This window comes from Malaclemys terrapin, chromosome 7 (genome assembly GCF_027887155.1).
Source record: "Malaclemys terrapin pileata isolate rMalTer1 chromosome 7, rMalTer1.hap1, whole genome shotgun sequence".
In the NCBI taxonomy this organism is placed as follows: Eukaryota; Metazoa; Chordata; order Testudines; family Emydidae; genus Malaclemys; species Malaclemys terrapin.
The window spans coordinates 52,084,585-52,108,456 of record NC_071511.1 but is presented as its reverse complement, the minus strand read 5'-3'; the positions used below and the strand labels follow the sequence as shown (position 1 = coordinate 52,108,456).

The window sequence follows — 23,872 nt, the reverse complement described above, 5'->3', positions numbered from 1 at the left end:
GGCACCTTAGAGACTAACAAATTTATTAGAGCATAAGCTTTCGTGGACTACAGCCCACTTCTTCGGATGCATATATGGGCTGTAGTCCACGAAAGCTTATGCTCTAATAAATTTGTTAGTCTCTAAGGTGCCACAAGTACTCCTGTTCTTCTTTTTACTATCAATCCAATTCCTGCTTAAATTACTGAGACTTGCACTGTTTCAGTATTGTAACTTCTGTTCACCATTTATTACACTTGCCTACAGTGTAACTTCTGTTCACTGTTTGCCATATTGTAATTCGAACCCCATTTTAAAACGCTTACTCCATTTTGTAAAGGCTTGTTTAGATGTGTGAATGAGGTATGTATGGATGATGGAATCAACCTCCAGCCCCAGCCTGTCCTGATTAAATAGAGTTCAAACACCAATGGCTGAAGATGCAGACAAGAGCCTTAACAAAGTAAAAAGAATCCACCCTAAAAAAAGAAAAGGTATAATAGAAGGAAGATCAAAGCCTGGTCCAAGGCTGAAAGTCATGTCTGCAATTGACGGGTGATCAATCACCAAACCTGAAGGCAGCGTGACACAGCAAGACTTATAGACTCTGGATTCAAACTAAAGCCTACAAAAAGGATGGGTGAGATGGAAAACTTTGGAGGAGGGTAACATTCTGCTGCCAACATGGAAGGGCATCGGTGCATGTCCAACAGAGACCCAGCTTATCCTTGTGCCCGGCTTTCCTGGCCAGTTAGCCGCCACAAGCTACGAACCCAAGCTGCAAACTCAAGCAGGACTGGTAACTATGCAACAGCTGCAGAACATCTGATGGATGTGTGTATATATGAGCGTGTGTGTGTGTGTATAGGTATTAGGTATAATGTGTGTGTATATAAGGATTAAGATATTAGTTATTGGTCATAAATCAAATTGTTATAATAAATGTGGCATCTTTATCTTGTCCCCTTTAATAAGATCCTGCTAGTTTTTATTGGTATAACAAACCTGTGAACCTGACAACTTATCTAGTCAGAAGCGATTCTCTCTGCCTGCTCTAATGGCAACAGCTCTCCTTTCCTCACATCCAGCTTCTCCCTACCCCCCAATCTTGCCTTTCACTAGTGCTCTGGTGCCAGTGAAGTTTTGGGTCTATGCTTCCCTGTAGTTCAGGAGAGCTGGTTCCATGACCCAAGCAGTGGATGGAAGCCATGTTCAGAATACACAAGGTGGTGGGATAAGAAAAATAATGGGATGTATGGAGCCTTTTGCTTCACCTCACTTGTCTGAGTCTAGGGCAGGGACAGAACTGATCGTGTGCTAGGCCTTCACTGCCTCGCCAGGGCACAGTGAACACATGGACCAGCCAGTGCTATGGGCCTGAGATGCAGCTTGAATTAGAGCCGAGTGGGTCCCTGCAAACAGGTGATTGGTGCACACACATCCCCATTTTCTCAAAATTTAATTTTGTCTGTGACCAAGCATTTGAAATCTCAGCTGCTTTGCTGTGATTAGTCACACACAGTCTTGTTTTTGATAGGATGAGCAAGGTTTGTGCTGTGAGCACACAGGGAAAGCAAATGTACAATCCCCTGTGGAGAGTGAACCACCGACTTTCTGCGAGTGGCTGGGTTAGTGACAACAGCCGCTGCGTGAGCAGAGCCCTGCTGGACTGTGTTCAAACCTGGGCTTCACTGGAACTGGTTAAAATCTTGTTCAAACCCTGGCTGGGATTCCTGTCTTCATCTAGTGGGCCCCTCAGGCCAGGGCTAAGGCCCAGTGCAGCATGGGGGTGAATTGCCATCACTGCTGCCCATGCTCTGCTCTGGAGATAAAGGGCTAAGGGCTCAAATCTCCATGGACTTGCACAGGTGGATGAGTGGGAGTCACACCCATGACCCTAAGGGCAGGGCAGGTCTGATGTGTACCCAACACCTCTCAGTAGTATGCTGGTGGCAGACTGGGATTCCCTGCAGGAACTCAAGCACCTGTATTCTCTGTCTGCTTCACTCTGACCTAGAGAGCATACAAATGGGAGAGGCTCTCATCTAAACAGACAGTTACACACCCTGCCTTGCAGCACCAGGCACAACTGAGGGCAAGCCAGCAGCTCTTAGTAAAAGCCCCCACATCCCAGAGTACCCTCAGAGAGCTGCCCCCAAGCCTTGCTGGAGCTCCACCACAGCAGTTGCTCTGCAGCTCTCTGCCCCCAGAAGCCTGCTGGGTGGGTGATGCCGCACGGTTGCGGCCAGTAGCGGAGGAAGAGTGTGAGAGCCCACTCCGGTGTAGTAAAGTACATAGGTTTATTTAGTTGATAGGATTCTTTACAGAATGCAGAAAACATCTTTAAAATAATCATACAAGGAATAAAAACACAGCAGTGATTGGTGAACACTTTTTAATACAAGTCTCTCTCACCATTACAGTGTCTAGTGGCATAAACAAACAGCACTGGTGCTAAGGGGAAGGCGGCCGCTGAGAATGCCATTATTATTATTCTGCTCACTGCCCCTTCGCCTCCAGTTTCTATGGTGACGGGTAGGCCCAGGCCTAACGCATGTGCGCCTGCGCATGGCCAGTATGGAGTGGCTGTGGTTGCTAGGGACAACGGCACTGTTTGGGAGCCTGCTCCAACTTGCGTGTGTGGGGATAACTTCAGGCCTGCTGGAGAGGCACTCGAAAGGCACTGCTGCCAGCTCAGCCCTCACAATCTACTGCCAGCTGCAACGGGCTTCCAGACACAGCTCTAGGTGCAGCACAAAGCCAACAGAGCGTCTGGGTGACAACACTCCCACTCCTCTCATTGCCAGACAGGACAAGATGGACCAGTGCTCTCCTAGGAAGCTTGCTCAGCTCCAGCACTCCTGCAGGGGGGGAGTGGGAGTCACAGGTGGTGTGTGGGGTAAAGCCAGCACCAATAAAATCCTGCCTGAGGTGCACTTTGCAGCCACCCCAACCTCACTCCTCCCACCCCTCTGCAGGTGCAGAAGCAGACACTGCCGAGCTAAGGCCCTAACAAGATTAGGCTAGTGTTTGCTTTTGACAGGCAAACTCCCTTGAAGTCGAGAAAAGGGTTGATGGGAAATGCCACCCTAGCAATTAAGAGGTGAAGGTCATTTTCTCCAGTCACCTACTGCTGTGTAACTTGGCCACGTCAGCACACAAACATACTTTGCAAAACAGTCAATATGGCTTAAAGTGTCTGCTTGGTGTGCAAAGTCAGCCAGAACCTGCCCAGCCAGCCCCGGCCAGGGCAGGGCCACATTATTGCAAAGGGTTTTTCCTCCCTCTAAATGTACCAAAAACAGTTCTCAAACGGTCCAGAAAAATCCATGCTTAAAATGATTTAGTTCAAAGGAAAAAAGCACAGGAGCAGCCTACAGGGCAACCCCAACCTCACAGGAGAGATGAAAGTTCATTTTAAAAAGGCAAGAAACCTAGACATGGCTCTAATATTTAACAATGACTAAGAGACAAAACTCAAAGTGAGCAACGCAGTCAGTCCAATGGCGCTGATACTAAGAAGCTATGCTCATACAAACTGCTGTCAGCGTTACCATTTTTAATGATTTTTTAATAAAACAATCTGAGGCTGTATCAAAAATTTAGTAAAAAATTAGATTTGAGAGTTTTACTCTGAGCCATTTCTGGCACTTCGGAGGTCCCAACCGCCAGTGTAATGTGCGCGTGAGCATGAGGGTAGCACAGCACAAGTGGGTTGGGACAGCAGGAGGGGATGGATGAGAAGCTGTGCCAATACTACGCTCAAGAAGTGAGGAGATAGCAACATACTACATAAAAATATTGCATCTTCGCCAAAATACCTCAAAGTGTGTCAAACCCCAGCCTCGCTACTTACATGGAGAATTGGGGCAGTATAAAACCTTCTCCCATTCCTGGCAGAGCCCCACACCGCTGGCCTGCCCACACCACAGCCATGCGGCCCACCGTGGAGATGCTGCCCCTCTGAGCCTGACTGAGCCCCATTCTCTGTTACCCAATGGCTGTTTTCCAGGCTGTTCTGAGGCACCTCCGAGTTCTGTTCTCCAGCAGCATGGGGACGGGCAGGGCGATCTTGGCAGGCCAGCAACGGCTTATGTAGGGGCAGGGTGTTTCCTGGCTGCTTGGCAAAGGATGCCCACACCCAGGCTGACGACAATTTTACAATACGTGAAAAAATAGGATTCTTCTGATAAAAACACTGGCTAGGTCCATCCTCTAACTGGGTTTGAAACACCTCTGGAGCTGATTTTTAGCAAGGTATTTCCCCTCCCCCGTCCCAAAAACTATACAGACAACTTCAGGTAGATAGCAGATTAAATGTAAAAACTCAGCCTTGACCTCAGAAAGTCCCTTGAATGTCATTATTTGTAGGCTACCTTTCATGTTACGTCCTGTTGCTAGACACATGTGAATAGAAAAAACAGTACAGTTAGTGTTAAAGGCAAACAGCAGAGCCTCAGAGTGCCACCCCCAGTGCTGCCTGTACGTCCAGCCATCCCTCTCCCTTTTCACCAGTCTACGGACGCGTCGAGAAGCCTGCCGTTAGAAATATGTTTGAGCCAAGAAGAATTTTCTATGAATAAAATAAAATAAAAGCTGTTAGGCAAAAATAAAATCAGTGTCCCAAAGTCTCCCCAGCACTCTGGTGAGCGAACGTTTCCGGAGAGGGGCTGGCTGCGGTTTGGGATTCTAAGTGGTGTTTCTGGTTGGCAATGGATTTGCAGGCCATCAGTCCCTACAGACAACCCTAGCACGGGACTAGAGGCCCCTACTCCGCAATGAATCTTTTGTTCATTAAGGGGGAACGTATGGCGGTGGAGACCTGTAGGGGGTCATGTTCTTCGGGCGGGAGCCTTTACCCTCCATGGGTGCTGTGAAAGGTGGGGGAGGCTGGTATGGAGGCGCATTGGGGTCTTCATCCCGCAATGGAGTATATTCCCCGATAGTGTCCTGGTTCAAGGGGGTGGTCTCTGGCATGTTCTGATTTGGGTACTCTGGAGGGGGAAGAGGGGCTTTCTCCTCCTGAAGAATCAGGGGCATGCTGGAGGAAGGGGGAGGCTTGGAGTCATCCAGCTCGTCTGCGAATATGATCGGCACTCCCTTCTTGATGAAGGTGGCCTGATCTTCAATGGTGAGTTTGCCTTTTCTCTTCTTGCGATAACAGATCATGGCGATGATGCCAGCGATTAGTAGGATAGCAGCAACCACCACAGCAGGGATCACAGTGTGCAGGTACACGTCATCCTCGCTGCTCTTCTCGGGGTCTTTACCTGCCAACAATGTTGGGGTGGCTTCAGAGATAATCCTGCCATCTCTAGCCACTGGAATAAACTGAATGTGCCTGCAGCTGCCGGAGCCAACCACAGAAATATTTATGGGCCTGAACTCGGGCTCTAAGGCATTGGAAAAGGCTGGGCTAGGACCACCAGAGTCATCAGAGATTCTTTTGCTCAAGGCTCTGATCTGTTCTTTCGGGCATGGGTCCAGAGGCAGAGTGTTGTTTGTCCACTCCACTACAATGGAGCCCTTGGTGATGTTTTGTAAGGTAATTGTGCTGCTGTTCCGGTCGCCAAATGCAAAAGCCAGCTTCTTTACCAACTGAATCTTTTTATTGATGTCATTGGCCACTGCATTGTGGTCTCCATGGAATTTGGCTTTGAATTTAACTGGAGACTTGTCCCCATGTGGCCGTTTGTGAACATGTATTTCAAAAGCATCCACGGCAGAGAGACCACCTTTGTCCGTGGCGTACATGAAATACTCATGCTTCCCTATGTGGCTGTGATCAGGCATTCCATACATTAGTTGACTAGTGCTATTGAACTGGACCCAGGAGTTTTCTTCCACCATTTTCTGCTCTTTCAGCTTTAGAGTCAATTGCAGTTTATCGGTGGTGGTGTCTTCTTTATCATAGAATGTATCAGAAGGTATTTTAACCTCAAAGTAAGTGCCTTCCCATGCATCCACCCTGTCAATGTGGTTTGTCAGCCTTGGCGGCTCATTTGGCTCCCACACACGGGAAGGACCACTAATAGTAGTGCGTATGCGGGTTGGTGGAGAGGGGGTTTCCAACTTAGTGACTGGTGATCTGGTCATGCCAGGAGGCTTGGTAGGTCGAGGAGTTTTGGGTCTTCTGGTAGGCCTTCGAGTTGTAGCTGTAGAGGAATCTGTTGTTGATGGTGTGCCTAGTTTCAGCGTGGTGACTCTTGGTTTCTTAGTAGTGGTTGTGGGTAGTGTAACTACAGCAGTAGGCTCTACATATCCAGTCATCGTTGGGCGAATCTGCCCAGGGATAGTACTGGTGGCTTCTACTACTCTGGTTGGCTGAATTGGTCCTAGAGTTGGTGTCTGAACAATGGCTCCTCTTGTTCTAATAGTAACTGTAGGTTTCCTAGGTAACGGTATAGGCTCTCTTACTGGAGGAGCTGTTGTTTCTGTGGGCGGTGTAATGGCTGGGGATGTGGGGGTGGGAACAATTCTGGTTGGTGGTTCCTGGATAGCAGTTGTAGGTGGCCCAATGGCAGTGACAGGTGTAGGGGTGGCATTGATCTGCCGCCTTATTCTCTTAGGAAGATGAGGTTTCTTGTTAGCAATGTGCCAGCCAACAACAGGGTAGCCAAGATGGGCAGACATGGCACCTTCTTTAGCAGGAGCTTCAACGTTGCTGATGTTGGGAACACTATTTTGGCTCAAAGAACATCCCAATTTCCATGAGAGTAAGGCCCCATTTTCCACCACCTTCTTTGCATTTCCTGGCCCAGCCATGAAGGCTGACATGTCAAAGAGTCTATTATTTACAACAGGAACCAACTTCATGTTATGAAGTTCCACCTCTGAAAAACGTTTCATTCGGTTTAAAAGTTCAACCCTTTGCTTTGGTGTCATTTTTGTTAAGTCAGCATCCAAAATTACAGTCAGGATTGTGACTGGTTCCTCTGTGCCACACATGAATGGTGCTGCCTCATTCTGGTCTTGGGAAGCCACTCGTACTGACTGAGGTTCATTGTGGTCTTCAGGGTGAACCTCAATGGAAAAGACATTGGTGGTCTGGGACACATAACTTCCATTGGGCTCCAGCTGCCCTGCATTCACTGAGATGTAATGCACACCCTTGTCAGTATCCAGGGGAAGACCTTCCAAGGTGCTACTCTTCGGTTCCCAATGCAGCCAAGAAGGCAAGGAGTCTCTCCCCGCTTCAGATATCTATGGAAGAGAAGGAGAGGTATGGTAAGGTACTGTTGCCTTTTAGAAATTAGTAAATAGACCAGTTTGATCACAATTAATGTTGACATTACAGGCTTTCAACAACTGATCTTGCAAGCATAACAGATGTAAAAGGTAAATTCTAGCCAGAATACCAAGATTGATTTTAATTGCATGCATCTGCCCCAAAAACACTGAATGGCCTGAATAGAGGAGCAAAGCAAGTGGGTATTTAAAAATACTTAATCAAAGGGCTCTTGTCTCCATGATGTAAGCTCCCAAAGACCAGTAGGCACCACTATATTGGATAAGTATGTTATTTTCTGCTAAGGCACAAGTGCAATTCCAGGGTGTGGTTACACAGAAAGACATCCAGATCTGGCCCGTGACAGTCAACTCGGGCTCACGGGTCTTGGGCTATTCCCTTGCTGTGTAAACTTCTGGGCCCAGGCTGGAGCCTGATCGTAGAATCATAGAATATTAGGATTGGAAGAGACCTCAGGAGGTCATCTAGTCCAACCCCCTGCTCAAAGCAGGACCAACCCCAACTAAATCATCCCAGCCAAGGCTTTGTCAAGCCGGGCCTTAAAAACCTCTAAGGATGGAGATTCCACCACCTCCCTAGGTAACCCATTTCAGTGTTTCACCACTCTCCTAGTGAAATAGTGTTTCCTAATATCTAACCTAGACCCCCCCCACTGCAACTTGATACCATTGCTTCTTGTTCTGTCATCTGCCACCACTGAGAACAACTTAGCTCCATCATCTTTGGAACCCCCCTTCAGGTAGCTGAAGGCTGCTATCAAATCCCCCCTCACTCTTCTCTTCTGCAGACTGAATAACCCCAGTTCCCTCAGCCTCTCCTCGTAAGTCATGTGCCCCAGTCCCCTAATTATTTTCGTTGCCCTCCGCTGGACTCTCTCCAATTTATCCACATCCCTTCTGTAGTGGGGGGACCAAAACTGGATGCCCAGGTATGGCCTCACCAGTGTCGACTAGAGGGGAATAATCACTTCTCTCGATCTGCTGGCAATGCTCCTACTAATACAGGCCAATATGCCGTTGGCCTTCTTGGCAACCAGGGCACACTGTTGACTCATATCCAGCTTCTCATCCACTGTAATCCCCAGGTCCTTTTCTGCAGAATTGCTGCTTAGCCAGTCGGTCCCCAGCCTATAGCGGTGCATAGGATTCTTTCTTCCTAAGTGCAGGACTCGGCACTTATCCTTATTGAACCTCATCTGATTTCTTTTGACCCAATCCTCCAATTTGTGTAGGTCACCCTGGACCCTATCCCTACCCTCCAGCGTATCTACTTCTCCTCCCAGTTTAGTGTCATCTGCGAACTTGCTGAGGGTGCAATTAATCCCATCCTCCAGATCATTAATAAAGATGTTGAACAAAACCGGCCCCAGGACCGACCCCTGGGGCACTCCACTTGATCTCTGGGACCCTTCCACCTTGCAGAGCCCCAGAGCCCGAAAGTCTACACAGCAATGACACAGTCCTGCAGCCCAAGACCAGCGAGCCTGAGTTGGCTGGCACAAGTCAGCCAAAACTGTCTAGTTGCCGTGTAGACATACCCTAAGTCACAAGAACTATGAAACTAAAATATTTTATTATCCCAGCACTATCTGAGCTACATATACCTACTAGAGCCACAAATTCAGATACCAGAGTCTAAGATAAAGATCTTCCTCACAATAGTACTGATTAAGCCAGTAAGTTTTCTGGCTTTGTCACAATTCATCTTCTTTCTGGAGTCTTCTACAAACCTAAGACGCCCAGAAGGAAATGATGGCATATCCACTTAGCCTCAGGCCCTCATCTGAGGTTCACAAGGATCTCCTGTCACTAGGGCGATTAACATGCCACTTGCCCTTTTCACATTTAGCTCTTGATAACAGCAGAAATGAATCATTAAAGCCATGCTGCTATTTTCAGTGAAAGGGTTCTGCCCTTGGCTTTCCATCCTCCCGAGAGGACTAGAGGCCTGACTCTCCACTGCCTCCCCATACTCCTTGTGGGGCCATTTACACCAGAACAAAGTGAGGGCCACCAGATCAGCACAGAAGCACTTACCTCTGAGGTGCTGAGGCACACGGCAGTGGAGAATAAAAACGGGTGGAATGACTGATCACTGTTAACCTGTTAATCACTAGTTTGTACAAAAGGTTCAAACCATTTGATAGTCTCATTTTGAATAGGACTGACTCCTACTATTCAGGAGAAAACGGTTACTTACCTGCTGTAACTGTTGTTTTTCGAGATGTGTTGTTCACGTCCATTACACATTAGGTGAGCGCGCGCCGCGTGCACGGACGTCAGAAACTTTTCCCCTCAGCGGCTCCCGTCGGGCCAGCAGGGCCCCCCCCTCCCGCCAGAGCGGCGCCCCGCTCTAGGGTATATATATCCCTTCAGGCCCGACCCTCCCTCGGTTCCTTCTTGCCAGTGACTCCGACAGAGGGGAAGGAGGGTGGGAAGTGTAATGGACGTGAACAACACATCTCAAAGAACAACAGTTACAGAAGGTAAGTAACCGTTTCTTCTTCTTCGAGTGATTGTTCACATCCATTACACATTAGGTGACTCACAAGCTTACCACTGGAGGAGGGTAGGAGTCAAGGAACAATCGATTGAAGCACAGCCCTGCCGACCACCGCGTCCTCCCTGGTCTGATGATGGATCGCGTAGTGGGCTATGAACGTATGCACCGACGACCAGGTGGCCGCTTTACAGATTTCCTGGAGTGGAACCTGCGCCAAGAAAGCCGCTGAGGATGCTTGGGCCCTAGTCGAGTGAGCCCGGATCTCTGGGGCTGATACACTGGCGAGCTCATAGCACGTGCGTATGCAAAGCACAATCCATGCTGACAATCGTTGCGTTGAGATAGGCAGGCCTCTCATTCGCTCTGCAATGGCAATAAACAGTTGAGTTGATTTGCGGAATGGCCTGGTCCACTCTAGATAAAATGTTAAGGCCCTACGGACATCAAGGGTATGCAGGCTGCGGTGGCTTGGGTCCATATGGGGCTTAGGGAAGAACACCGGTAGACAAATGTCTTGGCCCATGTGAAAATGCGTGACCACCTTTGGAAGGAATTTAGGATGTGGCCACAGTTGCACCTTATCCTTATGAAAAACTGTATAAGGAGGTTCCAAAGTGAGGGCTCTCAATTCCGATACCCTCCTGGCCGATGTGATGGCCACGAGAAACGCTACCTTCCATGAAAGGTGCATGAGAGAGCAAGAGGCTAGGAGTTCAAAGGGGGGCCCCATGAGTTTAGTTAGGACCAGGTTGAGATTCCACGCAGGGACCGGCGGGCGCGAATAGGGAAACACCCTTTCCAGTCCCTTGAGGAATCGTGCTACTGTGGGGTTGGAGAACACCGAAACTCCCAACTCCCCAGGATGGAACGCCGATAGGGCAGCCAGATGCACTTTAGTTGAGGCGGGGGCAAGCCCTTGACGTTTGAGTTCCAGCAAGTAGTCCAAAATTGATGGGACCGAGGCCCGCAGAGACTGTATGTGATGAGGCTCACACCAGTGGGAGAACCTCCTCCATTTGGCAAGGTAGGTCGCTCTTGTGGAGGGCTTCCTACTACCAAGGAGAATTCGCTGGACCTGGTGAGAGCACCTTTGCTCCGTATCGCTTAGCCAGAGAGATACCACGCCGTGAGACGTAGCGATGGTAGGTTCGGGTGGAGTAGGCGACCCCGGTCCTGTGTGATGAGGTCGCGATGGAGGGGGAGGACAATCGGGGCGGTTATGGACAATTCCAGCAGGGTCGTGAACCAATGCTGGCGTGGCCACGCTGGGGCGATGAGGATGACTGCCGCCTTGTCCCTGCGGATCTTGAGGAGGACCTTGTGGATGAGCGGGAATGGAGGGAAGGCATACCTCAGGCTCCCGCCCCATGGGATCGCGAAGGCATCTGCCAACGAGCCCGGGCTGAGGTTCTGGTAAGAACAAAACTGAGGGCATTGGCTGTTGTCCTTGGTGGCGAAGAGATCCACCAGGGGAAACCCCCACCTCTGGAAGATTGAATGCAGGATATCCCGTCTCAACGCCCATTCGTGCATGTGGTAGGATGGGCTGAGGCGGTCTGCTAACCCGTTTTGGACCCCTGGGAGATATGTTGCGATAAGGTGGACGGAATGGGCTATACAGAAGTCCCATAGGCGGAGCGCCTCGTGACAGAGGGGAGAGGATCGGGACCCGCCCTGCTTGTTTATGTAGAACATGGCGGTAGTGTTGTCTGTCAGAACTGACACGCTGTGGCCTTCTATGGTGGCGTGAAAGGTCTGACAGGCGAGGCGAACCGCCTTTAGCTCCTTCAGATTGATGTGAAGCAACTTTTCTTCCCTGGACCACAAGTCCTAGGTCTGCAGGTCCCCCAGGTGCGCCCCCCAACCCAGGTCCGATGCATCTGTTACTAACGTCAGAGTGGGTTGTGGGGCAGCGAAGGGGATCCCCTCGCAAACCTGCTGCTGATTGATCCACCAGCGGAGGGAGTTCAACACCCGAGCCAGGATTGTCACCACCAGGTCTAAAGGGTCTCTGTTGGGGCGATACGTTTGGGCTAGCCACAACTGCAATGGCCTGAGTCTTAGGTGGGCATGTTTGACTACATGTGTGCAGGCCGCCATGTGCCCCAAGAGTTGCATGCAGCACATGGCCGTAGTCGTGGGAAATTGTTGGACGGAGCTTACGACCCTTTGAATGGCCAAGAACCGTGACACTGGAAGACTTGCCCGCGCTGCCACCGAGTCCAGGACTGCTCCTATGAAGTCCAGTCTCTGCGTGGGGATCAGTGAGGACTTGGGCACATTGACCAGTAGGCCGAGCTTGCAGAACACCTGTAGAGCCAGCATCACGTGGGAGCGGACCTCAGCCTCCGACCTGCCCGCGAGGAGCCAGTCGTCCAAGTACGGGTACACGCGCATCCTTCTCTTCCGAAGAAAAGCTGCCACCACGGACATGCATTTTGTGAACATTCGTGGGGCCGTTGCCAGGCTGAAGGGCAAGACCGTAAATTGAAAATGGCGCTGGTTGATGGTGAAGCGAAGGAACCGCCGGTGGGCCGGGCGGATGGCGATGTGAAAATACGCATCCTTCATGTCGAGGGCAGCATACCAATCCCCCGGATCCAGGGATGGGATAATAGCTCCAAGGGAGACCATACGGAAACGTGTTTTGACCAGAAATTTGTTTAGTCCGCCTAGGTCCAAAATGGGACGGAGGCCCCCTTTTGCTTTGGGAATCAGGAAATACCTGGAGTAGAATCCTTTCCCCCTTAGGTCCGGGGGGGACCTCTTCCACTGCTCCTACAGTGAGGAGGGTCCGCACCTCCTGCATGAGGAGTTGCTCGTGAGAGGGGTCCCTGAAGAGGGACGGAGAAGGGGGATGGGAGGGAGCGGGCGAGGAGAACTGAAGGGTATAGCCCGCCTCCACCGTGCACAGGACCCAGCAGTCCGATGTTATATGTGACCAAGCACGGTAAAAACGGGACAGGTGGTCCCTGAAACATAGCGGTGGATCCGGAATAGAGTGTGGTACGCTGTCCTCGATCGCAGCTTCAAAACCCTGGTTTATTTCCTCGCTGCGGCTTGCCTTGGCCATGATTTTGGCCCTGGTTAGGCGTATTGTTACGTCTCCGCCTGTTATCCCTGCCACGTCTGCAGTACGGGTCTTGTCAAGGACGAGGGTGGTACTGCCTCTGTGGTGGTTGGGGCTTGAAGGGTTTCCTCTGTGTCACTGGGGTATGCATTCCCAACGACTTGAGGGTCGCTCAAGAGTCTTTGAGGCTATGTAGTCTGGCATCTGTCTGGTCCGAAAACAAGCCTGACCGCTCGAACGGAAGGTCTTGGAGGGTGTTTTGTACCTCTAGTGGAAGGCTGGAAGCCTGTAACCATGCCGAGCGTCTCATTACTACCCCTGACGCGATTGTCCTAGCAGCTGCGTCCGCGGAGTCAAGGGAGGCCTGTAGGGAGGTTTTGGCTACCGCCTTCCCTTCGTCCACTAGAGCCGTAAACTCGGGTTGTGAGTCCTGAGGCAGGGATTCCTTAAACTTGGAGATTGATGCCCAAGAATTAAAGTTGTGTCTGTTCAGAATCGCTTGCTCATTAGCGATCCTCAACTGGAGGCCCCCGGACGAGTAGACCTTTCTCCCAAATAAGTCCAAGCGTTTCGCCACCTTGGCCTTGGGGGCTGGGGCTTGCTGGCCATGACACTCTCGTTCATTGACCGCAGAGACGACCAGCGAACAGGGAGTTGGGTGAGAGAAGAGGAAGTCAAACCCTTTAGATGGGGTGAAGTATTTCCTCTCCACGCCTTTCGCAGTTGGTGCACTGGAGGCCGGTGTTTGCCACACTTTTGAAGTTGGACTGGACCGTTTTTATGATCAGGAGCGCGATCCGGGAGGGGCCCTCTGGGCTTAAGATGTCGACCATGGGGTCCTCCTGCTCTACTGTCTCCTCCGCCTGCAAGCCCAGATTGAGGGCTACACGGCGGAGCAGGTCCTGGTGCGCCCGATGATCAATCGGAGGAGGGCCAGACACTGTTGTGCCCGCCACGGTTTCGTCTGGTGAGGAGGAAGAGGTCAGGGCCTTTTGCGCATCTTCGTCTTCCTGCAACTCCTCACCGATTGGGCGCTCGTCTGGGGCCTGTCCCATGACGTGGGTCTGAGATGGTACCGGGCTCGGTGCAGAGTCTGCTCCTTCTCGCTCCGGTGGTCTGGAGACCGTGGCCTCCTTGCAAGAGGGCGGGCGCCACTGCGGAGAGCGGGACTGGTGTCCCAAGGGCCCAGATCTCGAGGTCCTGGACGGGGGGCCTTACTGGTGGTAGGCCCAAGGGATCCAGAATGGCCATTGTCCTGGCTGGCCCCATTGAGGATGCCAAGCGGCTTCGTGGTCCCTACTGGCCTGTGCCCTGTGGGCATATCCGCCGTACCGGCCCGAGTCTGCCTCTGAAACCACGGACGGTGATCTGGAAGGCCACGGCGGTGCCGTGGGACGGTGCTGGTCCGGGGTCGGAGAGTAGTGCCTCCGTGACCGGGACCTGGAGTAGCATCTTGCTGATCTGGACCTGGATCGGTACTAGTGACCATGGGATCGGGAACGACTACGGGTGGTCGATCTCGGGGATAGAGTAACTGACACGTCCCGGTGCCTACTCGAGTAGGGCTGCTGGGTCGGTGCCGGCTGCTTATTGAGGCCAGACGGCTGCGGAGCTCTCTGCGCGGAGGGAAGCCGGGAGTCCACTGAGGCGGAGCTCAACCGGAACCGGCGCCGTGAACGGTGCCGAGATGGCGACCGTGATTGGCGCACCATTGCCGGCTTGCCTCTGGATGGCAGTCTCGGCGGAACGTCTTTAGTTTGGATGGGCCCTCAGCGGACAATTCAATGAGGTCCTTTGCTGCCTCAAATGTGTCCGGGGTGGAGGGCTGTTCCAAAAGCTCCTCCAGCCCTTCCTCCTCACTCAACGCGCCTATCTTGGGGCTCGACGGGCCTTTCGGCGCCGGAGCCATTGACACCGGGACCTGTGCTGGGGCCGCAACGGCCTTAGGCGCACTCGAGGTCTTCGTGGGCGCTGCCCTCTTATGCGGGGAGCGTCCTCGGGCCTTTGGTTGGCCCTTCAATTTCGTCGGCGAAGACGACTGATGCCGGAGGTGTTCTCGCTGATTCGGTGCCGTGGGCTTAGGGTGTCCCGCCGGCGCCGGATCACGGACCGATGCCGGGGCACTCCGCACCGAGGCTGACGATGCCGTCGAAGTGGAGGGCTGTAACGCTGTCTCCATGAGCAGCTGCTTAAGGCGAAAGTCTCTCTCTTTCTTAGTCCTGGGTTTGAAAGCCTTACAGATCTTGCAGCGCTCTTTTTGGTGTGCTTCCCCTAGGCAACGGAGACATGAGTCGTGTGATCGCTTAATGGCATAGGCTTACGGCACGTGGCACAAGCCTTGAAGCCTTGGACGTGCGGCATGCCCCACCGCCCAGGGCCGGTGCCGGAGTTGACCAAACACCTAATACAAGAAGTTTGAGTATTTCTAAAGAACTGTTAACTGCTAAGCTTAACACTAACTACTAAAGAACTGATAACTGTAAAGATAATACTAACGACTATGCTAAGGGACACTCTCAGACGAGAGACAGAGTTGTTCCAACGCCGCCATGGACGGTAAGAAGGAACTGAGGGAGGGTCGGGCCTGCAGGGATATATATACCCTAGAGCGGGGCGCCGCTCTGGCGAGAGGGGGGGGCCCTGCCGGCCCGACGGGAGCCGCTGAGGGAAAAAGTTTCCGACGTCCGTGCACACGGCACGCGCACACCTAATGTGTAATGGACGTGAACAATCACTCGAAGAAGAATTTGACTTTCCTAGAACAGAAACAAAGATGTGCTCCAGCCTGGCCCCCTGCACCCAAGAATTCGGAACATTTCATTTGTTGCTTTCCTGTAAGTTTATATTGGACGTTATTTTGTTATTTGTTGACCGACTTGGGGCCATGGTTAGTGGATCACTAACCTGAGTCTTTCCTTGAAATCCTGTTGTCTAATTTAGGAGTGGAAAGTTAATGTAAGTGAAGATGGAACTGCCATGTGCTGAGAAGGAAGATCAAGTTAAAGGTAAGTGCACCTAATCCCTCCAGCTCTCTCCAACGTATTTTCAATGTGATTCCTACCAGTGTTCCACCCCCATCTTCCCAGCACACACCTGCCCTGCAGCTCTCAGATAACCCTGACCATACACACGTCTCTATGTGGGGCACAGGAGGGGAGAGACATAAATAAAACTATTTCCCCCAAGCTCTCCTAGCCATTTTGTTCATTTAGTGAGACGTTCTGAGTTCATTCTGAAATGTCAGCCAGCAGACAGCATGCCTCAATTTGCCAATCATTTTGTGTTACAGGGACTTTGCTTTCACGGCAAGCTGTTTGTCATCAGCACAGTTGACAGTCTGGAGAGATGCCAAGGTGCTTCCCCCTCCCCCCACATATAAAGAAAAACCACATGTGCAAAGCCACAGTATCTACTTCTATGCCTATTCCTGCCTGCTCCGAAGTCCAGGTACTGGGCTCCCACTTATGGGACACCAACTGCACCTGCCAGGTGGCAGTTGTATGCTTCTAGCGCCCACTCAAGTTGTGTCTGTGTTATGGCCACTTCCCTCCATTCACAACAAAGAGCAGGTCTGACATACTGTGACGCACTGTTTGCAAGGCCACTGCTACCACAGCAGGGCTTCCCAGTTCCCTCTGACTATATAGCAAGCCCTGGGGTTCTGCAGCTAAGTGGCAGTTTGCAGTAACCGATAAGGAAGTGGCTACTTTGGTGCCATTTCCCTCTCATTATTTATTTCGATATTAAGTGGATTAAATCCCATAGTTATACTGCAAGCTCTCTGGGTAGCTGAGCACACCATCCCTTCCTATGCTGGTACATAGCCTTGCACACATGCTGGCTTTACATTAGCAGCATGAAGGAGTCATTCACCTCTGGAAGGACAAGAAATGTAGCTTTGAAGACACCAACACAGATGCTGAAACATGACTCTGCAGCGAGTGGTGGATTCTATTGTTGAAGAACTGAGAATTCAGCTACAATTCATAGTGAATCCCCTCCCCAAGCAGCACTTTAACACCTTAGCAAAGCTAAAAGGTTTGCCCAGTGAAGGGGGCCTACACTGGAGCTCAATGAGAACTGGGAGGCAGCAGAGTGATGCAAGAATTAAGTCACAGCTCCCACTGCTCCAGCCTGCAGTTTCTAATGCTACAAGCAGCTTCCTCTCACCACTGCAAGGTGTTCCCGTGCACAGGGGGATACTCAGGTTCCCTCGAGCCTGCTGGGTTTGCTGCAGCCTAATGCAGTGCTGTGATTAAGCTCTCTCCAAGAAGGCCATTTTCATACCTCTGCAATTCTGTAAAGCTCACACATATTTCATAATCTGTCCCAACATAAAGCTGGACAAGACGGCCTTGTCATGGAACCAGACTGTAGGAATGCACATGAGGTTTGAGAGCAGTTGAAAAGAGAGGGTTGGAATGCTGGAGCTGGCTACCGAGCATGGGGTCTCTGTTTTAGGAGAGCACCGAGATCAGTCATTACTCACTGACTATATTAGGTGCTGTAAGCATGGTTTCTTCCTTCTCCAACCTTCTCAGCTCCTCCCCCTCTCATCTGCAGTTGGATTTAGGGTCAGGGCAGACAGGCTCAGCCTAGTCACCAGACCAGAAGGAAGGCTTTGTGGCTAAAGCACTGGACTGGAACTCAGGAGGTGTGTTCAATTCAGGGCTTGACCAGACTCAATGTGTGACCTTTGACCTCGGCTCTCCATCTGTATGGTAAGGAGAATACCTAGTACCTTACCAGGCCGGTGGGTGACAATTCCCTTCATATGTGACAAGAGCAGACATGACATGCACCACAGAAAAGTCCTAGGACTGCAGCAAGCAGAGCAAAGACTGTAAATGATTAGCAGCTAGACTAATAGAAATCCTTTTCCATTTGCAATTCAAACCAATGGGTCTGACCAGCCACTCTTGCTACCTGTGAGTTTTCGCAGCTCTTTACTCTGCTGCTTAACTAACAGTGAAATTATGCACATTGCTTTGTACCCTATTGCGAGCAGAAAAAGCGCAGTATCCCAGTGGCAGTGCTGGGCCTGCGCTAACAGGCCTCGTCTCCTGCTGACCTAAGCTTTCTACCTAGTTTTAGAATGTGGATACACGTTCTGGCAGCTAGCTGCAAAGTGCTGTCCCCTGAGAGCAGGTCTGACATATGAAGTCAAGTCTTCAAATACAAAGCTGAATCTCAACATAACATTTTATTTGCATGTATTGTTTTACACAGAATTTACCTAGCCAAGATGGGCAGGGATGTCCAAGAGAGTCCAGCAGAGGGCAACAAAAATGATTAGGGGGCTGGGGCACATGACTTATGAGGAGAGGCTGAGGGAACTGGACTTATTTAGCCTGCAGAAGGGAAGAGTGAGGGGGAATTTGATAGCAGCCTTCAACTACCTGAAGGGGGGTTCCAAAGAGGATGGAGCTAGACTGCTCTCAGTGGTGGCAGATGACAGAACAAGGAGCAATGGTCTCAAGTTGCAGTAGTGGAGATCTAGGTTGGATATTAGGAAAAAACTATTTCACTAGGAGAGTGGTGAAGCACTGGAATGGATTACCTAGGGAGGTAGTGGAATTTCCATCCTTAGTGGTTTTTAAGGCCCAGCTTGACAAAGCCCTGGCTGGGATGATTGAGTTGGGGTTGGTCCTGCTTTGAGCAGGGGGTTGGACTAGATGACCTCTTGAGGTCTCTTCCAATCCTAATCTTCTATGATGCAACCCCATGCTCTGGGTGGCCCTAAGTCTCTGTTTGCCAGAAGCTGGGAATGGGCGACAGGGGCTGGATCACTCGATGATTGCCTGTTCTGGTCATTCCCTCTGAAGAACCTGGCACTGGCCACTGTCAGAAGATACTGGGCTAGATGGAACATTTGTTTGACCCAGTATGGCTGTGCTTATAACGATGTTAAAAATATTAGAGCTGAAAAGTCAAGTGCTCCAAAGTTAGGAACTTCCAGAGTTAGGGATGCCTGTACAACCTTAATTCTGCCCTCACGTGTATTCAATTTGGATATAGCCTTTACTTACACAATCACTTTTTTCTACAGGACCCCTGCCTCAAGCAGTGCACAATATGGATGGTGCTCAGAGAATGAGGCAACTGCTTAATATTTCATTTTATCCTCATTGGGTGCTCCAATAGCTTATTTACCGCACACCACCCAAATCCTGCACTGAATGTAGAACTGATTTCTCTGTGGCACTCATCACTGTGGTACAAATACCTCACAATGAATCTGTTGTCACAATTCCGTTATTCCCATTTTACAGAAAGATTAAGGTAAAAATTTGCAGAAGTATTCACTGATTTTGGGTGTGTAACTTAAGACCCCCAGGGCCTTATATTGGCTTCCTGAATCACTACCCCCCTCTGCCTTGTCCACCATCAATGCTGTATACTGAATGTGGAAAAAACAGGATGCAATCCTATAATTAAAGACTAGAGCAAAAGCGCATATGCACAAGGGGGCCATTTCCGGTTGCAATAGCAACCCGAATTCTGGCATTTCCTAACTTTTAAGAGCTTGACTGTGCAACCTTAACATTTTTTTAAATACCATTTCTTTTTGGAGGCAGATCTTAATTTTATAGACATTTCGAGTGGATCTCAGCTCCAAGAAAATAGCAGCTGCTGCTGTGGAGTTGAGTTTTCATGAATGCCTCCCACAATAAACAACCCAGCTCTTCACCCAATGGCAGCAGTGAGCAGCATCAGCAGCAGAGATCCAAGTCGTATGGATGTTCACCTCCTTCCCAGTGGCCTACCACCTGAGAGTCTGCAGAGAGGTGCTGCCCACTGTAGAGGTCTTTCCCCTTATCAGCTCCCTCTCCTTCCCTCACAGGTATTTGAGACATTCCCCTTTTTCCTCAGGAGCTGCTGCTCCTGCCCCACTCCTTATATGCAGCCATGTGGCTCCCTTTGGTTGGTAGCAGCCTGGTTCTGTCCTGCGATGTGACCATAGCAGTTACTGGGGGCAACACAGACTTACATGACTGCGCCTACAGGAGTAATATTGGGATCTGCAATTTCCTCCAGGAATAGCAATGATGGAAGCTGCAGTGTAGACCGAGCATAGGATTTCACCCACAGCCACTGAGCCTGTGCCCTCTCCACTCCACAGCTTGCACCACTGCTACCACTTGTGGCCCCCATTTTAGCGAGAGCAGACACGGCAGGAGAGCACAGCATGAGACAGATTTGCTCACAAAGGCAGCAGTTGCACTGGGCAGATATTAAAATCGTTAGAATGCTGGGTTGCACGTAACTCAGGTGTCAATGTATTGGAGCAGGAAATCCAAAGTCCTGTAGATACAGATTCTGAAACAAGGAACCAAGCCAAAGCAGTGGCCTGCACCAGGCTGCTGATGGACCCTCACATGTCACTGTGGGGAGTGAGCAGTCTGTGACAGCTGCATGGAATTCATCTCTGAGACATGTACACATAGGAGATATGCCCTAATCTGCCTTTGGGAAAAAGGCATTTTTATGGCATTTTTCCACACTTCATGTGCACTGCAGCAAGGCAGAGACAACACATAGCCTGAAGGGAAGTGCTGCTCTTTACCTGAGCTCAGCATGGCAAGTGCAGCCTGCAAGAGCACAGGCCCAAGATATTGCTCTAGTCCCCAGGTAAAGCATCTGTGCAGCACATTGCCAGGTTACCATCAGATACCAGGTACAGGCAGCATGGCCCATGGAAGATGGTGATGAATGTAGAGGAATGTCTCCTGTCCCCCACCCTAAGCCACGTTATCAACCTGCCAGAAAGCAGAGTCACACAGGGAAAAGGGAGAGAGGGGGGAAGGATGTTTGAAAAAAGCATTTCCACGCTCCGGAATAATTTGATCTCACAAGATCCATTCTGTCCCAAGGCACTGTGAGGGATGCAATGGTACCCTGCATGTCACAGTGGCAGAGCTGGCATTGGGGGCCATGCTATCCTAGGGTCCCGGGGTGTGAACTTCATGGTTTCCCACTTCAGGAAGTGGTAACTAAGTGGACAGAGCATTAACTGAAAGCTCTCACTGTTCTTGAAGGACATTTCTTCAGGAAAAGATGTCCAGCACACAAAACCAGGATGCTGTAGCCAACTGCCATTTAAAGATCTGGAGACCTACCTTTGAGCCAGTGGAGTCTGAGTCAGTAAAACTGTACTGCAAGGACCTTGGGCCACAAGAAGTCACAGGCCTGTGGTAATTCCTGTTCTGTTAATGAAGTGGAACTGAGGAACTCAAAGCAAAGTTCCCTAGATTCATGGAAGCCTCTGTTGGTGGCCCAGAACCTGAGGGATTGGCAAAACCCGGCCACACCCAGTTCCAGGCATCTTTCTATACAGACTTTGCACATGCCTAAACTTTGTGCCTTTGGACCTCAGTGTTAGCACACTTGGGACTCTCCCCATCCTCCTTCCTCTACGAAAGGTTAGACACATGGAGAATTACTGGAACACAGAGCTAAATCTTAGATGAAAAGTCACAGAGCCTTGACTTCAGAGCAGACTCCGGTCGCTAAACTAAAGGAAGGAATATATGTAAATATAAACTTTGATACTAATTTATAAATAGTAACACTAAATGGGGAGTCCTTAACTTAGCCACCTTGGTGCAGTTCAGAGTTCTGTTCTCCATGAGGCACTTTGATAGCACGCCCCTAATCCACAGAGCACAGTGTTTTCTGCACTCCCTTGTCATGTTTGTGACAGTATGAACACTGGTAGAGTAAAGAAAATCCTGGACTCTACTCTAAGAATAGGTTTAAAATACCATTTAAATGTATTTGTTAAGGCTACACACTGTTAATGATTTGAGATCACTTCATCAAGAGAAGCTTTCCAGTTTGCTGTGTACACAATCTCAGTGCCAAGTCTCCAAGCTCTGCCATTTCCTTCAAGGGTTCTAGTTTTGAAATATCTCCTCTGTTACTTGAGAGAAAAAAAGCTGCCTTTATTTTTCCAGTTATTTTGGAGACACTTATAAATGAGACCTTAGCAGCTAAAGATCACACAAGCCTGGGGGCATAGTGAAGACCCATCTAACACAGAAAAAAAACCCAGTTACCAACCTTCCATAACTGTTGTTCGAGATGTGTTGCTCATGTACATTCTACATTAGGTGTGCATGCGCTGCATGTGCCATTGCTGGAGATTTTTCCCTCAGTGGTATCTGTCGGGCTGGCTCTAGTGCCCTCTGGAGCTGCGCACATGTGTGCCACTGTAAGGGGTTCCGCCAGCCCCGCACCCTCTCAGCTCCTTCTTGCCATCAACTCCAATAGCAGGGATGGAGCGCGGGTCATGGAACCACATATTACAAGAACAACAGTTATGTAGTATCAGTAACCTTTTTTTGTTGAGTGCTTGCTCATGTCTATTCCATGCTAGGTGCTGCTTATGAGTCGCCTAAGGTGGTGGGCTTGGAGTTCATGGATATGTGTACTGCAACACTGCTCTCCCGAACCTGGCATCATCTTGAGCCTGTTGATGACGGCGTAATACAGGGGTGGGCAACTAAGGCCCGGGGGCCACATCCGACCCTGCAGCCATTTTAATCTGGCCCTCAAGCTCCCACCAGGGAGCAGAGTCTGGGGCTTGCCCCATGCCCTGCGTACCGTGCCCCCGCACGGCTCCTGGAGCTGCCTGGCTGCACTCCACATAGAAGCAGGGGAAGGGACATGCCGCTGCTTCTGGGAGCTGCTTGAGGTAAGCGCCGCCTGAAGTCTGCACCCCTGACTCCCTCCCAAACCCCTACCCCAGCCCATATCCCCCTGCTGCCCTTGAAACCTCTTGATCCCAACCCAGAGCACCCTCCTGCACCCCAAACCCTCATCCCCAGCCCCACCACAGAGCCCGGACCCCACAGCCGGAGCCCTCCCCCGCTCCTGCACCCCAATCCCCAATTTCGTGAGCATTCATGGCCAGCCCTACAATTTCCATATGCAGATGTGGCCTTCAGGCCAAAAAGTTTACCCACTCCTGGCATAGTAAGATGAGAAGGTATGCACCAATGACCAGGTTGCGGCCCTACAGATGTGTTGGATCAGAACCTGGGCCAAAAACACTGCTGAAGCGGCCTCAGCTCTCGTGCAATGAGTGGTCAGGATGGCAGGCGGTGGAACATTCACCTGCCCATAACATGCCCGAATGCAGGAGGTTTTCCAGGGCGAGATGTTCTGGGCTGAAAGAGGTAGGCCCTTCATCCTCTCTGCTATTGCCAGAAAAAGTTATGTGGATCTGTGAAAGGGTTTAGTCCTCTCAATCTAGAAGGCGAGGGCATGCCTACCGTCCAATGAGTGAAGCCATTGCTTTTCTGAATTCTTGTGTGGCTTCAGGAAGAAAACTGCCAGGAAAATGGCTTGGTTGCTATGGAACTGCGAGACTACCTTTGGCAGGAAGGCCAGATGGGGGTACAGTTGAACTTTGTCCTTCAAGAACACCGTGCTTCTGACATAAGGGCCCTGATTTCAGAAACCCTTCTGGCTGAGGTAATTGCTATCAGGAAGGCAACCTTCCAAGAGAGAAAGAGCAGAGGGCACAATACTAGCGGCTCAAAGGGAGGGCCTGTGACTTTCAATAGGACCAAGTTCAAATCCACAGGGGAATCAGTTCGCAAACCTGAGGGTAAAGTCTCTAACCCCTTAAGAAACCGGATTGTCATTTCGTAAGATAAAACTGGTGGGTGGAAGGCTGAAACTGCTTCATTCTGGGGCCAGACCTTGTTGTTGTAGGTGGAGCAAGTATTCCAGAATAAACTGAAGAGAAAACAGTCGAAGAAAGGCCTTGTGGGGATGGCCCTATTGAGAAATGCTTCCACTTGGCTAACTAGGTAGCCCTACTGGACAGCTTCCTATTACCCAGCAAGACCTGTTGAACTTGTTCCGAACAAGTTTGCTCCTCCAGGTTCAGCCATGGAGCTTCCCTGCAATCAGGTGAGGGACCAGACATTTGGGTGGAATAAACGGCCATGGTCTTGTGAGATCAGGTCCAGGTGGAGTGGGAGTGGTAGTGGGGGTGCTACTGATAAGTCTAGCAGCATGGTGAACCAGCATTGGCACTGCCATGTGTGACAATGCGGTTC

The 23,872-nt window shown here is 50.5% G+C and overlaps 1 protein-coding gene across 5 annotated transcripts in view; it reads right to left on the bottom strand.

Annotated features, from left to right (window-relative positions):
• Window positions 1–2,260: 2,260 nt before the first annotated feature.
• Window positions 2,261–23,872, bottom strand: part of DAG1 (dystroglycan 1) — a 148,270-nt gene continuing 126,658 nt past the window's right edge. For all 5 annotated transcript variants that reach the window (XM_054036085.1, XM_054036086.1, XM_054036084.1 and 2 more), the window contains one exon: window positions 2,261–7,182. In XM_054036085.1, coding sequence (XP_053892060.1) covers window positions 4,774–7,182 — 2,409 coding nt within the window. In that variant the 3' untranslated portion in view covers window positions 2,261–4,773. The remainder of the gene's footprint in view (window positions 7,183–23,872) is intronic.